General features: G+C 30.1%; 1 protein-coding gene across 1 annotated transcript in view; it reads right to left on the bottom strand.

The window, feature by feature from the left end:
* The window catches only part of LOC111419525 (uncharacterized), a 36,444-nt gene that overhangs the window by 15,246 nt on the left and 3,797 nt on the right, over window positions 1-17,401 (bottom strand). Inside the window, exon 2 of the mRNA XM_023052344.2 lies at window positions 3,631-4,019. Coding sequence (XP_022908112.1) covers window positions 3,631-3,880 — 250 coding nt within the window. The 5' untranslated portion in view covers window positions 3,881-4,019. The remainder of the gene's footprint in view (window positions 1-3,630; window positions 4,020-17,401) is intronic.

Raw genomic sequence — 17,401 nt, forward strand, 5'->3', positions numbered from 1 at the left:
GCTTACTTTTTGTGCAAATGACAGAACCGCTTCTGCGCATCCTCTGCTTCTTCGTACAGAAGTGCAGAAACATCGTAGTGTATTTCTAAGTGTTTAGCTTTATCATCGTTGAACTGCTATTAATAGGTTATTATTATACAATTTATTAAAAATCGATTTCATGAAATTGTTTTTAAATGATTGACCAGTTATAAATTAACGTGTATACTTATTAATAAAATATTCTATTTTGAAAGAGAATTCATAAGTGTTTCTTTTGCGAGTTGTCAAAATGTTACATATTATGGGACTTCAACTCTTCAATCCATAACACTTATCGCTAACCAGAGTGATACTTATAGCCCAACACAATGGGAAGAAACTAAATTAAAAAACTGAAATAATGATAACATCTTCTAGTAGTGGAAAAAATCCGAGCAAAACCAAAGATGTCTAGATGTCTAGGCCAAAATCAATAAATTCAAGACATTCTTACCCCTGAAGGAATACAGAAGTATTGATGAAGGTATTCACCAATACATAAACAAGATATCGTCAATTTAAAAGAAAGTCTATAAACACTTTTAGAAATATAAATGGACAACTCAAAAAACAGAAATCTTTATCATAACAAAAATGTCATCTATGCTATATTAAGAGTATACTTTATTCGTCTAACAATGCATAATTCATTTGGCCTCAATGATATTTGAAAGAAAAAGATTCCAATCAAAACAGTTGATGTTAATTGCCACCACCATGTCCAAAAGAGTCCAAATGATTTATATCAAACTTTTATATACACATTTTTTCAGATTTTGCCTTGAAACTACGTCAGACAATGGTCAAAACCAGTAGTTAGATGATGGTACTCAGAGATGTTAGATACACTATACAGGGTGTTTAAAAGGATCGGTTACTTTTGATGTTTTTCAAATAGCTTTTTCTTAAGATTTTTAAATGGAACACCCTGTATATTGTGTGTTAGTTGAATTGCTCATCAAGTTCCCTTTAATTAATGATAAGTGTGTCATATGTTTAACTTTAATAGTTTTCCGGATATTTAGAATTTAAAGAAAAATGTGTAATAAAATGTCATTACTGTACTTGAGAATGTAATATATTCTGTCTTTTTTGTCACTTTTTTTTTGTTTTTTCTTTTTTGTTTGTCTGTCATTTGTAAATCAGTAGTATTATATTAAAATACAATTAAAAAAAAACTTTAATAAATAAATAATCAAAATGTGATAAAAATACAAAAAATGCAATTAAATGGCAGAACAATAAATCCCAATTCCAATTATTAGAAGGAAATGCAGCAACAAACTATAAACAATTACTAAACGTTGCTCAACAAGTAGGTATTAATTTAATTAATATTTAGAAGTTGTTCATTAATGCGCTGTGTAAAAGATCTTGAAGTACCTTTTAACATGTGCATCTTATTTTCTCCAAAGTCGTAAAATATATAGCAGAACAATTGCATATTTTATTACTTACATCTTTTTAAATCTCATAAAGTACCAAGTCGCATTAAAATCTAGTATATGGCAGCAAAATTATTTTACATTATAAAATATTAATCAAATAGCAAAAAAAAAACTGATAAAAATAGACAGAATATAATATTAAGTATAATAATGTATATTTTATTACACATTATTCTTTAAATTCCAAATATCAGCAAAATTACTAAAGTTAGATATATGACTTATCATTAATTAAACGTAACTTGATGGGTTATTCAACCTGCTGGTGAATATACAGGATGTTCCATTTAAAAAACTTAAGCAAAAGCCATTTGAAAAACATCAAAAAGTAACTAAGCTTTATGAACACGCTGTATAGCGTATCTAATATCTTTGGTTATTCATCATCTACTTACTGGTTTTGACTATTATCTGACATAGTTTCAAGGCAAAATTGAAAAAAATGTCGTTTTTACATCGTTTTTAAAAAAATCCTGAAATGGACACATTTTAGAAAAACAATTGAATATCTCAGAAACTATGAACGTTATGAGTTAATAACATATTCGGTTGTATAAACAAATTTAATGCTATTCATAATATGATAAAATATATAGGGTATTCCAGTTAAAAAAATTTACATACTCTCCGTTATGAATAAATGGGACATCCCGTATAAGTAAAAATAATTTTACGAGTGAGTTAAACAACTTTTGTATATCATCCGCCGGGGTACTAATAACTCACCCTGTATAATTAAGATAGACTTTTCAGAATAGACATAAAAATAGATAAAACAAAAATGGATAATGACATGAAATTGGCATGTAATAAACAACGTTACCGAACTGTGTATTCTCTCCATATTTCGTTCATATTACTCAATACATCGATCACGACTTTCATCAGTTCAAACATGATAGTTATGGAAATTAATAATTTCGTTGCTTGCAAATATGGCAAATCGGTAAACAAAATGTTAGCAATAAAGTATGAAGCTTCTGCAATTCTTCTTAATATTAATTTAGAGAATATCAATTTAGAATCATAGTCAAGGACTTCAAGTCCCACTTCAAGAGTCTTTTTTGAAGCCGCCCGACCTTATTTTTACTTACGCTAAATGAACCATGTGCCTAATGCAAATTTGAAAATAAATTCAATAAATGTATATCTGCCATTTTATCACTTGTATAGATTTTCTTATATATATAAATAAATATAAGCAAAAATGCTACACAATTGCTGATACAGTATTGCAACAAAATTAATAATACACAATAAAGAGTACACCCTTCCATAGAAACCTATAACACTAAACCTAGAACTAGAAACATTCTGGTTTAGCTGCATGTCTCTCAAGATGGCTAAATCAGAATGATTCTAGTTCTAGGTCTAGTGTTAATTCTAGTTTTAATGCAATAAAAATATGCAACATAGTGATATCTAATGCTAACTAGCACTACCTGTCACTGCCACTAGAACTAACATTAGACCTAAAACTAGAAACATTCCGTTTAGCCATGCGTCTCTTAAGACTAATAAACCTGAGTCTAGTGTTGGTTCTAGTGCTAGTGTTAGTCTAGTTTTATTTGCTATTCAGCGTTAGATTGAGCTATAACGGAGACTGTGTTCTGCGTATTGATCCGTTATATCGAGGTTTTACTGTAATGACAACATTATATTGACTATGTATGTTAATAACTATTAATTTCACAAAAAAAGCAAATGTATTCAAATAATAAAAGATGTATCAAAAGTTATAGCTATAATTTCGATATAAAATAAGTAGTTTCTAACGAAACGGCCAATGTGAGTGTTGTTGATGAGGGAAAAAAGATTTTAAGTTATCCTTTTTTCAAAATCACCTGAGCATCCACCTGTGTAACATCCATGGTTACCTGTATAAACATGCTGACATTTAATTTTTTCAAAAACAGGTTTGCAACTGGTTTAATTTAACTTGTCCTCTTTGATAAAACTTACATTAAAATTACAAGTTTTCTTTTGCAACAACCGAAAATGAACTCCATTCACTTTTTATTGGCTCATTTCCAAATTGATCTCATTTTATTTTATCCTCCCTTTTACCAATTATAAATCAAGTTTTTTTTTTGATACAAGACATTACAAAACTTGTCGGTATTATCAAATATTTTGAAATCATTTTTAAAAAGATAATTACCTTTTGCCCATCCAGTAACAACATTCCCCAAATAAGCAACTTTGTACGTTGGATCCGGTTCTGTAATATCAGCACTAGCACATTTTCTCAATCTTAATTTGTTCAATAAAGCTTTAAAGGCTCTCTTTCCGCGTTCCTTTTGATTGCATCTTCCCGGCATTTCACTGTTGAGGATTTCAATTGAAGGAACCCTTTTAGGACCGTCGGTTTTTACCATTAAAGCAGCATCGATTACGTCGACATCCTCCATTTTTACCGGTTTAAAGTTATTTTATCTTTTCTTCTACGCGAGCATGACGTGTGGGGTTTAGTTTATTTATTTAATCGTTTCCTTTCAAACCGTTTTCAACTCACGTTTCTTTTTCAGTTTTATTTATTCAAATTGATTCCTGAAACAAAAAAAGATAAACAAATTTAAAATTAAAAATACAATAAAATTGAATAAAATTTTTCATAAATTTAATTCATTGATAATTATGATTTTATTCAAGGTTTTTTACGTAATCTCGTCGTTTACGCACGAACGTCTTTGGTGAAAGGAGATTTTATTATTTCAAATCGGTTTTCTTTCAAGTTTCTTTCAACCTGCCAATGCATCGTTCTCAAGGTTTCGATTTCTAAATCGATTTGCCGACAACTTTAATTACGAATTCTCAAATCGTACTCAATTGATAAACGTCACACAACAACCAGAAACATAAAAAAAACTCATTATAATGGGACGTGGCGTTTTCCCCGTTCCATATTTATAAAGTTAACTTTATTACATGCTTTCGTCATAGGGTAATACTTTTAAAATCTAGGCTAAGCTCAGATTTACGTCCAGGTTATTGTTCTTGGATTAATTGAATTTAGTTTCCTCTTCTATGTTTTTATTTATTTTATTGTTTAACCGAGTTGTTTTAGTTTATATGAAAATATTGACCGAGTCTAAATTAGTACTAAAATTTAGACTAAAAAGTAATCTTCTTGGGCTTTATTTTTTATTTGTGGAAATTTTATGACAATTTAAAAATATGAATTCGATTAATAATAATAAGTTAATTACTTGTTTTCTTTGTTTATTTTTAAAACGAATTAATCCGCCAGTTGATAAATAAATTTATAACGAATTAAATTATTGCAAAAACATTACAAGGTAATCTAATTTAATGCCGCATCATTAAAAACGTTTTTAAATCAATCTTAATAAATTAATTTGCAAGAAAATGTTCAACAACAATAATTTTCATATCTTTTTTGCGCAGCGGGCCAATTTTCTTAACAAATGTGGACGACCTTCGTCAATTTCTCGATAGTGGTAATTTTCTAAATGCTGAAATTATCCAATTTCATGTCGATTCTAGGAATTTTTTTTCTTTTAAATTACTCGTTCATTGACAACGAAAATAGAACAAACAAAATTGGTTCTTATTAATACTTTTTTTGTTTTCAAATAAAATTGATCGAATCGATAACAATTTCCAACAAATAAAGCCATAAAAATTATTTTTCTCGGCTTTGATGTATGATTGATCGTTTTAAAGTAGCAATACCCCGGATTAAACAAAATTAAACTTTCATTTTAACTTTCGATTAACGTCAAAGTAATAATCCTCGAGTTTAACAACGATTTTGATGATTCAAATGTAGAAATAAATTTTTTTGTTAAAAAAATTAAACATTCTAAAGCAATTAATACTCGATCGTTTTGTTTTATTAACAATTTTGCGTTATTTTCTGTTGCATAACCATCTCGGTTATTTTCTGGTTTACTTATTCGCTTCGTGCAAAAAAATTGCCGTCAAACTTACGTAAAACTTCCTACACAATAGAATGGAATTAACGGGCATTTTAAAATAAAAATAAAATGTTATCGCTAAAATTACATTCATATAAAACAATTCATATTATTTTTGAAGATTAAAGAAATAATGTTTTGTATACTAATTCGAGGTAATAACCCGATAATGTTTATGAACGAGACAACACAAAGGCGGAGAAATCTCTTTGGCAACTTGCCAATCAAGAAACATATAAGTAAATTTCAGTAAGTCTTATTGTTTCTATTTCTGTATAAAAAGAATTTTATGTTTTATTAAATCCCCCGTCATGTAATGGCCTAACAAAAATAACAGAAATAAAATTGTTCAATTAATGGTACCGATAAACCAAAAAGCTAATAATCAGGACTTCTCTATCAATAGAAAGCGATACCATAACATGTTATTGTAGGCATAAATACTCAGTGTGAATGAGTTATTCAATTGAATTAGAATAAATCCTCTTTTCCCCATTTAGTATCATAATATAACAGATGGATCATTAACATTTTTGGCAAATTTAACAGCTCGGAGAATGTCCAAAAGCTAAATTGAAAAGATGTATGATGTAGATAATGTACTAATATAGACGTGGCTTTATTCGAGGTATTTCCCCGCTTCATTTCAAATACGTAAAACTTCAAAGAAGAAGGAATGTCATAAAAATCATAAATTATATTTGCGTTGAAATTTGCTGAGTTTACAGAAGTAAATACGTACATTGTTTTATGTTTAAGTAAATATATGTGCGGTTATTTACTTATAAAAACAGAACACTTATAATTTATGCTTTAATATACGTCGTCCTTAAAATGTAAGAAAAGTGAATATGTTTCAAATGAAAACTGTTCTTCACACCATCAATTTTTTCTTTTGCACCAGACATTTTTCATTGTGAGATGAAGGATGATATTGCTGGATAATATGCAAAATGTTGAGAGTTACCAGAATAGTATTAAGAAATGTCAAGGTTCAGCAAAGATGTTGAACGATATGAGAAAATACGGTAGAGATATAACAATCAAGTTTCTGGAAAATAAGGAATTATTTATAGGACACTAAATCTGTAGTAAATTTGCTATAATATGTTAGTTCCTGGTATACGACTTTAATTACTTCTATATTTCAAAAACAAATAAAGTAGCAGATTGAGCAAGTTGAATTTAAAAAATCATAACAACGAGTTTTATGAAAAATAAAGAATTGTTCATAGACATATTAAATCTTCATTAAATTTAAAATATTCATTGCAAAGAAAATATCTTTAACGTCAAAAATGTTGCCGTCATTTTATATCAAACTGACACAATGGTTTACCACTAATTCAAAATTATCTTTCTACTTTGGCAGCGGCAGAAATTTGATTCCTCCATCGTTGTATTGTACATTAGCGCATTGTAAATCACTAACACATTATTAACAACTATAAAGACTAGATAGTCAAATTTAAAATAATTGTATCTCAGGATCTAATTGAGATATCATGACGAAATAAGCAACATTTCAAAGCAAATTTAATACACATTCAACATTCCAAACATTATATTTTAATTTCAACAAACCTTGATGTCACGATTTTTTGAGTACGTCTTTGCAAAACATTAAGTATTATAGAGGCTAGAAAGTGAAATTTAAAATAATTCTATCTCAGGATCTAATTGAGATAAAATAACGAAATAAGCAACATTTGAAAGCAAATTTAATACACATTCAACATCCCAAACATTATATTATAATTTCAACAAACTCTGATGTCACGATTTTTTGAGTACGTCTTTGCAAAACATTAAGTATTATAGAGGCTAGAGAGTGAAATTTAAAATAATTCTATCTCAGGATCTAATTGAGATAAAATAACGAAATAAGCAACATTTGAAAGCAAATTTAATACATATTCAACATCCCAAACATTATATTATAATTTCAACAAACTCTGATGTCACGATTTTTTGAGTACGTCTTTGCAAAACATTAAGTATTATAGAGGCTAGAGAGTGAAATTTAAAATAATTCTATCTCAGGACCTAATTGAGATATCATGACGAAATAAACAACATTTTAAAGCAAATTTAATACACATTCAACACTCCAAACATTATATTTTAATTTCAATAAATCTTGATTTCACAACTTTTTGAGTTCGTCTTTACAAAACATTAAGAAGTATAGAGGCTAAATAGTTAAATTTAAAATAATTCTATCTCAGGATCTAATTGAGATATCATGACGAAATAAACAACATTTTAAAGCAAATTTAATACACATTCAACACTCCAAACATTATATTTTAATTTCAATAAATCTTGATGTCATGACTTTTTGAGTTCCACCATGCATAAATCGATATGTAACATCGTACAGAAAAATGTTTGTGACCAAACCTGTTGACTTGAGCCTTTTGTGGCGTTAGAATACTTTATTTATTTTTTGATAACTACTATTTACGATATTTGTCCATTTATGTGTTATTATTGACTATGAGGATAGAATTTTCAAGTATTATCAATGAACATGTGGATCATATAAGAAGTAGATAGTTTGATTTGTTGAAAAGAGTAACAAAATGTTAACAATTTTAGGCTTTAACACAGGATTCTAAGAGTTTTATGCGGAATGACTATGAGATACATATTATTTGAGTTTTATTATGTAATGTGGTGTGCAAAAGTCTTAGTTTTACCCTATAACTATACAGAATTCAAACACGTAATGTTTCTTTTGCCATTGTTTCAATAAAATCCAATATACAATGAATTAAATTGCTATTGATACTGTAAAATTTATTATGCAGCTTTGGATGTGCAGGATGTGAAGGATGTGATGGAAAATGGGACAATGAATTACATTTCTTTTCTTAGTGATATGTTTAAAATGTTTAATATGAGGTCCCAGCGATATGGAATGCTTCAACGTACTTTTAAAAGAACTCTATAAGCTACTACTTTTTCAATTTAATATCAGAAATTGTAAAATGGAAAAATATATATGCATATAGTTGAAATTACGTATGAGAAATCTACGTTTATTATGGCTAGAATTGTAATGTGACGTCAGAAATTGAACTATAATTTGTAAACTATCTACGTATAGCAATTCTACAAAATTACTATTTCATTTTTTCTGTAATAAGGTAATTTACCAAGCGAAAGGAAACAGTTTAATGAATCGTTTAACGTAATTTGAGATCGATACAATAATAAATACATCAGATTAAAGCGTCATGAAGCATGATATCAATGTTGTAGTAGCCAAACTTTATTGTGCAATACTCATTTATACGTATAACAGTGATAAAAACCCAATATAAATGCCAAAAACCCGTACGACGTTGCTGCAAGTGTTTAAAAGCAACTTTACTACACTTTTTTAACTCTGGACGTAGATTATTATACAAATTTCATATACAGCTGAAAGTACAATTCAGTTTTAGCTTATAAAACCATGATGGACATATGTGATAAATGATTACTCTCAATAAGGGTTGGCTCAGAAGTGCTAATCTTCCATCTTAAACATTGTCTCTTACAATTCAGATAGCATAAAAGATATAAAAATAATATAATTTATGCAATAAACTCTCATGACTAATCATCCACACCGTTCCGAATAAAATTCATTTCATCGGTTATTGTTGTGGTTGGGAGCTTGTTTTTTTTAGTAACCATTTAAGATGTTAAATTGTTCTAGGTAATATATTTAGCATGTTTGCAATCGGTTTTTCAAAAAAAATTAGACACTATTGGAATAAAAATCTAATCACCATATTAATATCAGCTGAATAAACTCCTCTATCGCACTTTTATCTAAGTAAGTGTGTCAGGATGTAGATTAACCATATTGTTTCAAACAATCCCATTTAGACCGTAAAAATTAATTGTAAACTGTCTAAAATGTATTTGATATTAGATTTATATCGTGTGATATATTTAACCTCACTTAAATGCCCTTTACCATTTTTTTCTGGTATGTTACCAAACTAAACGTTAAAATCATTAGCATATAAACTATCATGACTTGGATTTCTCTTATGTTTATTTCTCGATCACTATTTATTACATCTCACATAGACTTCTGTTTGTTGATTGCTTTCAGTAGTTTTCTTAATTAATTGTCTATTTTTAACAGTTATTTTCTGCATATTCGCACTCTTATATTGTTTATATAAACCGAAGTTCTCTTGATTTATCACAACAACGGATCTCCCTAAAACTGATTTCGCAGCAGAAAGTAAGCCAGACATACACTATCGATTGGTAAAGGATGAGTTAATTAATGGAAGCAAATAAATCCTATTTTACACAAATAAGTTCGTTCCAAATTCTAGGCTCATCTATCTCACAATACTTTTCTTTAATAAACTTTATTAGCAGCATTAATAATAGAATTTAAGATGTTATTTTTACTTCAAATTAAAGCTAAATATTTCCATTATCAAATGATATATCATAATCGGTGGGTCTATTAAATTTGTGAAAATATTTTCTAAACAAACCTCGAAATGTCAAAAATGAACTAGTTTAATATTTCCCAAGTCGTTATGGTTTATTTTAAAATAGTTATTGTAATAGTTAAATACTATTGTTACCTTTAATTTACGATATTACATTACATAAAGATCTATTGTACCACGATAGATAACATTATCAAATTTCACCGTGCAATTCTTAACGAACCTTAACGTCATGCTCTGTGAAAAGTCATTCAAATCCTTTCGGGAGATAAACTGCGACTCAAAAATCAAGAATGTGATACGATTAACAGCAGGGCAGTGACATAAAACATGCTCAACAGGTTGAGGAGTGCCTTTAAATGCTGCTACGAGCAAGTCCTAAAATATTCCCGAGTTTGACAGTGGCGATGTTAATAAAGATCTTCAAGTCTCTCTTCAGCCCACAGTCCAATCCTATGTTTGGCCATTGCAAATGATATAACAATTGCTAGCTTTGGCCCCACAAACGCTTTAGCGCTGCCCTCTCGTGCTACCTCATCTACCCCTTCATTGCCAGCAACCCCATAGTGGTCTGAGACCCAGATCAGAGAAATTCTGTTATCATAACTAAGTGTGTTTAAAGTTCTTTTACAGCCATTAACCAGAACCGACATCATTTAGCACCCATGCCTGAATCAGAGAATTTTCGTTTTCTATCCAGGATTGCCATTCAGGCTGTATATTCTGGTATCGATCATTAATCACTGGTAGTGATCCCGTCAAATCTGGCAGTATTGAAAGCACAATATTAGTGCTTATAGTGCCTTCTGCAGCCCATTGGTAGGACATGTCGGAGCAGTTTTGAGCATATTGTTTAAACCTGTAAATGATAGTTCTAGCCACTTTATCTATATGCAAATGCAAAGAAGATGGCTAAGCAGAACATCAATTGCTAGAGTTGGCGTTGTACTTATCGCATCATTGATTACCAATCCAGCTACTCATTGAATTCGTCAAAGTTTACTGATAACTGAAGTCTGTCGGGCTTTCCTATACCAGGTTGCCGCTCCGTTTGTGATCAGTACAGTCTGACTTTACGATATTAATCATCAATTAGTTCATGTAAATAAAGATAAAAATTTCTTAATATTTTATTAGATTTAAAATACAAAAAATTCTAAAAATCGATTAAAATTTAAAAATATGTTTAATTTAAACAATGACAGTGTTTGAGTAAAATTACTAATTTCTCACCATTTCGGAAAACTACATCAATAATATTTGTTGTCATCAACAATACTGTTTTAACCCCGGAAATGATGATTAACATGAACATGTTGAAAATAAAAATTTTAATCAAACAATTATCAAGTTTTTTTGTACCCTGAATAGCGTTTATAACAGCTTTTTATTGATGTGCTTACCTGCATTGAGCAATTATAGTTTTTTAATTCAAGGTTGTTTTAAGTAATTATTTCGTATTTATAAATAATGCAAAAGTAGTGTATTTAAATTTGTATTTTAATTTAAATAAATATTTAATAAGATTTACTTGAATACAAATTTAAACACTTACTTATTTTTTTCCGGAAGTAGTCTTCCTGTGTGTTTTAACTTTTTTGCACGGAACGAATCTCTTCGTTTCAACAACCGCAAAATGCCGTATTCTTGTATTGTGTACGGCGGAAAAAACAATGAAGAAATCCATTGAATGCTAATATATCGGGGGTATTGTGTGAAGAGAATCTTTCAAGAAAAAGATATTGAACTATTTTTATTTTTATTGAGATGGGGAAAAAAAATCTTTGAACTTTGTACATAGCATTTAATCGGCAATAAACTGGGTGTAAACATTTTTTCATTGAAAACGTAAACAGAGACAACATTATGATAAGAAAATAATTATAATGACGTATGAAATGATCGGAATGTTATCCAAACGTATTTATAGAAAGAATTTATTCTTGTTAATTTATCTAATTATTTATAATTTTAGCTAGGAAAATCACAATGTCAAAATAAACAATCACCTCTAATTACGAAACTATTAACACATTTAACGTGAACCTGAATTATGTTTACTTCTTTTAGATTTTGTAACGGAAACGTTTTAAGCGATAAAACACTGTTTCTTTAACTTTATCTAACACATTATGAATTTTAATGGACCTTAATTAGTTTTAGTATGATGTCTCGCGTGTTCTCGGATATGCATTGTTTTCGAAAGACGATCTATCGGTGTGGGTTTAATTACTCTTATGGAATGTCGAAGGATGGTTGAATACCCATCACTTATAAAGAGTTGTCTGTCAGTCAGATGGTCTTTTAATAAATTACCAACAGGAAGTCGACAACATATGGCTCGTACGAACACCCACTTCTAGAATTTTAAAATTTATCCGTTGTTTAAAACAAGAAAGAAATATTATTAAGAATTTAAACAGTCTTATATATATTTTTTAATAAAATTTAATAAGTGTTTTGAAATTGAAAGAATAAATTGGTTTGTTTTTTTCGTAATCAAAAATATTTTTTACGTTTTATATTAGTTGGACTTGGTGTTGCTGCGTAAAAATGAAGTAATTAAGGTGATGAGGAAATCGCCGAGCCCTGACGATTACTTTTTGCTTAAATAATTACTTTTTTGAGATACAAAACTACTTTATTTCGATACAAAAACAACACCTTTTTCATATTCTTTTTTATTATAATAAATCATCAAGTGTAAAATTGAGATTCAATTTTAAAAGTATCGATCCGTGGAATTTTTAACTTGGTGTATTCTCAACTGATTGTTTTTAAACGCAAAAACTTATTGCTCAATAATTTTCCCGTGAGAATATTAAAATTTTATTACAAAGAATATTTGATTAGAATATCCCACGTTTTTGTTACTACCATGTATTTTTATCGACTAAATTATAAAAATTGTGTGTCATATTATCTTAGACAACCAATCATAAATAATAAATAAAATAGTTTCTAATTTGAGAATTAAATGTTATGATACATTTCTTAAACAGCAAATAGAGTCTAAAAATAAAATAGATTTCTCATTCATAAAATTTTGTTAATATTGTAGATGTTTGAAATTATTTCAGAACTGTAGAGCAATGTGGTCGACATCAAGTCGCAATATTTAATTTACAAAATGTATTCATCAGTAAGATTTTCGAAGTGATGTTACACACAGACGTTATGGTTCTGTCGTATCTTATCAACTGCAATCAAAAAATGTTGCATAACAACGTGATAGGGCTAAACCTTACTAACTTCTACTCATTGTGATTGTCTGTGACATCGATGACGTAATGTCACAGTGTGTTCAATAATATTTACAAGTTGATATGAACTGTACATGGATCAATCAATCTTTGTACTGCAATCATCGAGATGTATTATACCGTTTCAAATTTTATCACTCCACTGATTCTAACAAAAATTATTCAGTTCAGATGTTTGAGGTGGGAGGGACAGATTGCGTGAAGGTGGCATAAAACATTTCTACTTATTACCATTATTCTCATTATTTAAATGCGGTTATATGCAAATTAAGCAACAATTTTATTTACTCTTCTAGTCGGGCATAAAGCCAAGTTGAAACAAAACCAATTAACGCACAATTACACTCTATGGATTTATCCAAAATTATGTTTTGTTCATTCGGCCATTAATATTCGGTTTTGTGGACAATGATCTTACTTATTTTTGAAATTTACTATTTCCAAAAAATGCAACAAACAGAATTTAACCCCTTCAAGACTCCTGATACACCGTATGTAGCAGTAAATGTTTTACCAGACTAAAACAAGTTTCTATCTTCTCCAAATAAAAAATCATCTTGAAAAGGTTAAATTCCGAAAATATATATTATGTCATCTATTGGTCGAAGTAATAACTTTTGTAGAGGGTATTAATGTTACTTGATTAGAGATTTTTATTAGTCAGACGAGAAGGCTTCATTTTATCAGCCCAAGTTTCTCCTTTGCTTACACTGTCTACTTTTTTTGCGTGATCAGTTATTATCATTAACAGTCAAATTGCGAACTCGGTGTGCAATATGGTGCACACCGAGATTCGGTGCCTAATTTTTGAATAATACTATAATACGGAATTAAGGCAAAAACACCTTCTTTGGTCCGGAGTTTATCTCCAGTGGTTCAGAATCCACCATAAACTGTAGGTCCCCTGTAATGTAAGCTGCCAACATTACAGGCAGAGAAGAGGCCTAGGCGCTAACTGTGGAATAACAAAGAACGGGCTGACGATGATGACAGGATAGTCAAATGGATGTCAAAATAATGATTATAACGGTTTTATTGAATTTATTCCACAATTTTGCCGCACACTGTATACTCTTTCCAATACATCTCAATATCCGCGGAGCATCATCGTCAGCTTGATTCTGGGAAGATGAGTAAACTGTCGAATTTTAAACTTGCTTACTTGGGTTGGATCGTGTCTCAATGGAGATATCCAGGTTATTAGAGAGGCACGGATTACCAATATAAGCAAAATGGAAGCTTTTATCTATAATATAGAATATATTATCAATACAATTTTGAATACAAGTACATTTGCTTAGTTAATCAGAGGTTTTATGCCTCAGCAAAGGGGATTTAAGGACGCTCTCAGGTTTTCTGACTGGCCATGTGCCCCTAAAATACCATCTCTTCAACATTGGACAAGCAGAGGATCAAACTTGTCGACTTTGCAACAAGGAGTCAGAAACGGCTAAACATATACTGTGTAATTGCGTTGTCAGAGGCAGAGAAATTTGGAGAACAAGATCTTGGAGCAATACTAAGGTTCATTAAGGACCTACATTTGCCCTAAAATTCTGGAGAGCTATAGTTACAATAGATAGCAATATTAATTCTTTTATTGTTTCAGTAGAAATGTACATGAAAATCAACTGTTAAGATGATCCCTTTTGTTGGGAGATACTGATTTAAGAAAAATATGTATGTTATCAATAAAGAAGTCAAAACAGTCAATATCTGAACATCATTATAAGTCTAATTTACTCGAATGTTTCATCATATCAACTACACAATCTAACGATTATCTGACTTTTAGGGTTTGGGGATATCGAATTGAATTGCAGCAGCAGACGGTGTCATCATTAGCAATTAGAATTACGTCAAGTGATGTAATGTATCATGTTTAAAGTTCATACCATCTCTCTCTCTTCTTTTAACATAGTTGCATTTGGTATATTTTTTTAAAAAACCTTACTCTTATTGTCAGATTAATTCTGGTTAGTTAAATTTGTTGACGAATTTGATGTGCATGAGGAATTACTGTAATGGTTTGTTTCCTATCTGAAGGAATTTTTTTACCAAATCCTGTGATAGTCTCTTATAATGTTTCCCAAGGTAGTCATTTGGGTCCTTCATTATTTAGTATTTACATTCATGACATATTTCATGTTTTTAATAAGTGCTTACTGTATTTATCCATCCCTCATCAATTTTTAAATCATAACAGTAAAATTGAATTTGGCAAAATATTTTCTTCTCGAATTACTGTTGGTTGTAAATAATTTTTTGATAAACACGTTGATATGGTTGTACTAAGACATTTTTGTGAATCATTGCCATCTTTTGTAATAATAACTTAAATATATTCAGTTTCATTTTATTCTATTAATTTTCTATTTATAAAACATTTAACATGATTATAAATATCAGTACCACCACGTGTTTATCAGTTTGTAGGAACATTTTAACTACGACGACATTATTCAAATATAATAAATAAATGTTATCTGCACAGTCAAAACGTGCTTATCAACATTCTTGTTATTGCTGAATGAGATTATCGCAAGATTTTCGTAGACAAAATTAAAAGTTGTAAAACATTTTATCTTTAAGAAAATATTATGATATTAAGTAATAAGTAAATATTAAATAAATTAAAATTTAAATTTTTTCGTTGTTATAACCGTTTCATCGAATTATATTTTTAGCAATTTTTTCGTTTTTCTTTCTTTACCGCTTTCAAAGAACTAATTAACTCAACGTCTGTTTGCTTTAAGCAATAAAAAGCGTAACACCTCATTGACTTCAAACAATAGACTTTTTTTAAAACACCATAAAAAAATTCTAGAAAGAAGTATGGTTTTTCATGAACCCATTTTCATTTTAAATTGATAATAAAAAATGGGGAAATACGTTTTTATCTTTTATTTATTTCTTTTAATTCGTGTGCATGTGGTGTACACCGGAAAACGATAATATTATTGATATTTGATATTGAAATCTAAATAAATGTAAGTATGAAATTCATCCTTTATCAATCGATTGATGCAAGAAACTTTAATCAAGCAAATAAAGGATACATTAAACCGTTAAGAAGCCGTCCTGTATACATCTGAACGATGGAAAAAAGCTTAACCGTTAAGGGGCCACCTGTACATTCATTAAACCAACATATGTACGAGTTGAACAAGAACCTCTTGTTCTAAAACGACTGCTTATTATAAAAAAGCCGTTATCAAAATTATCTTGACACAAAATAAATATTGTGCAGAAAGTTTTACAAAAGAAATTCTTAAACGTTTTAATTTAGACTTGAAAAGAGTTCTTGAAAAGTACTTAGGATTAGTTTAAAAAGACGATACGAGATCTAGATTTTCTAGAATGAACTCGAAGGGAATGTGAACAACATTGTAGAGAGAGGGAAAGAGAGTGCGGAATTCCGCAAGCCGGTCCTGGCAATTAAAGTTCAAACGCCGGCTCCGCGGTCGGTATTATCATGACCACCGGAGTGCGCTTAGACAGTGAACGGAGGAATGCTGTTCGACGGAGAGATGATGCCCCGGTGCGTAACCTCGTTTCGAAATGTGTTAGTTGTTCAGAGAGGTTAGTTACCTGAAGCGAGAACTTCACACAACCAAACTTTATTAACACATCCACATTAATAATTACTAATTTGAAAATCTTAATTAGATTACTACACGGAAATTTTTTGAATCAAAAATACATCACAATCTAACGTCATATTTAAGAAGTGTTGACAATCTTGATTTCTTTATATTAATCATTTTTAGGTACTACTATACGTGACAAAAGTCAAACCCATCACTTTAGAGATCGATATCTACAAAATTCTACATTTCTACATAAATATTATATTTCGCGGAATATCGCGGTTTAGTGGATAAGGTTGTGTCGAAAACGGTTGGGTTTTCCATCCAATCCTGCTGGTGCTCCAGACTGGACGTCGCGCCTTTATTTCTTTATGCAGGTAAAATAAAGGCGCGACGTCCAGTCTGGAACACACATCAGCACCATCTTTTCCGATTGGACGGAATCACCCCACATGGCTTCTTAGAGACATCTTCTTCTTCTTCATCGGCGTGCCCCTACATTGGCGTTGAGGAATTTTTTGAAATTTTTCCTCTCCCCAGCAAAATTTGCTGCTGCATAGCCTTCCCTAAGCTTGCCGCAATCTGCGTCACAACCTCACCCGCATGGGTCTGCTTTACGCTTTGGCCTTCACGTACTTCCGTGGACTCCTCAACTGTCCCATTCGT

The sequence above is a fragment of the Onthophagus taurus genome, chromosome 6, assembly GCF_036711975.1.
Source record: "Onthophagus taurus isolate NC chromosome 6, IU_Otau_3.0, whole genome shotgun sequence".
Classification (NCBI taxonomy): domain Eukaryota; kingdom Metazoa; phylum Arthropoda; class Insecta; order Coleoptera; family Scarabaeidae; genus Onthophagus; species Onthophagus taurus.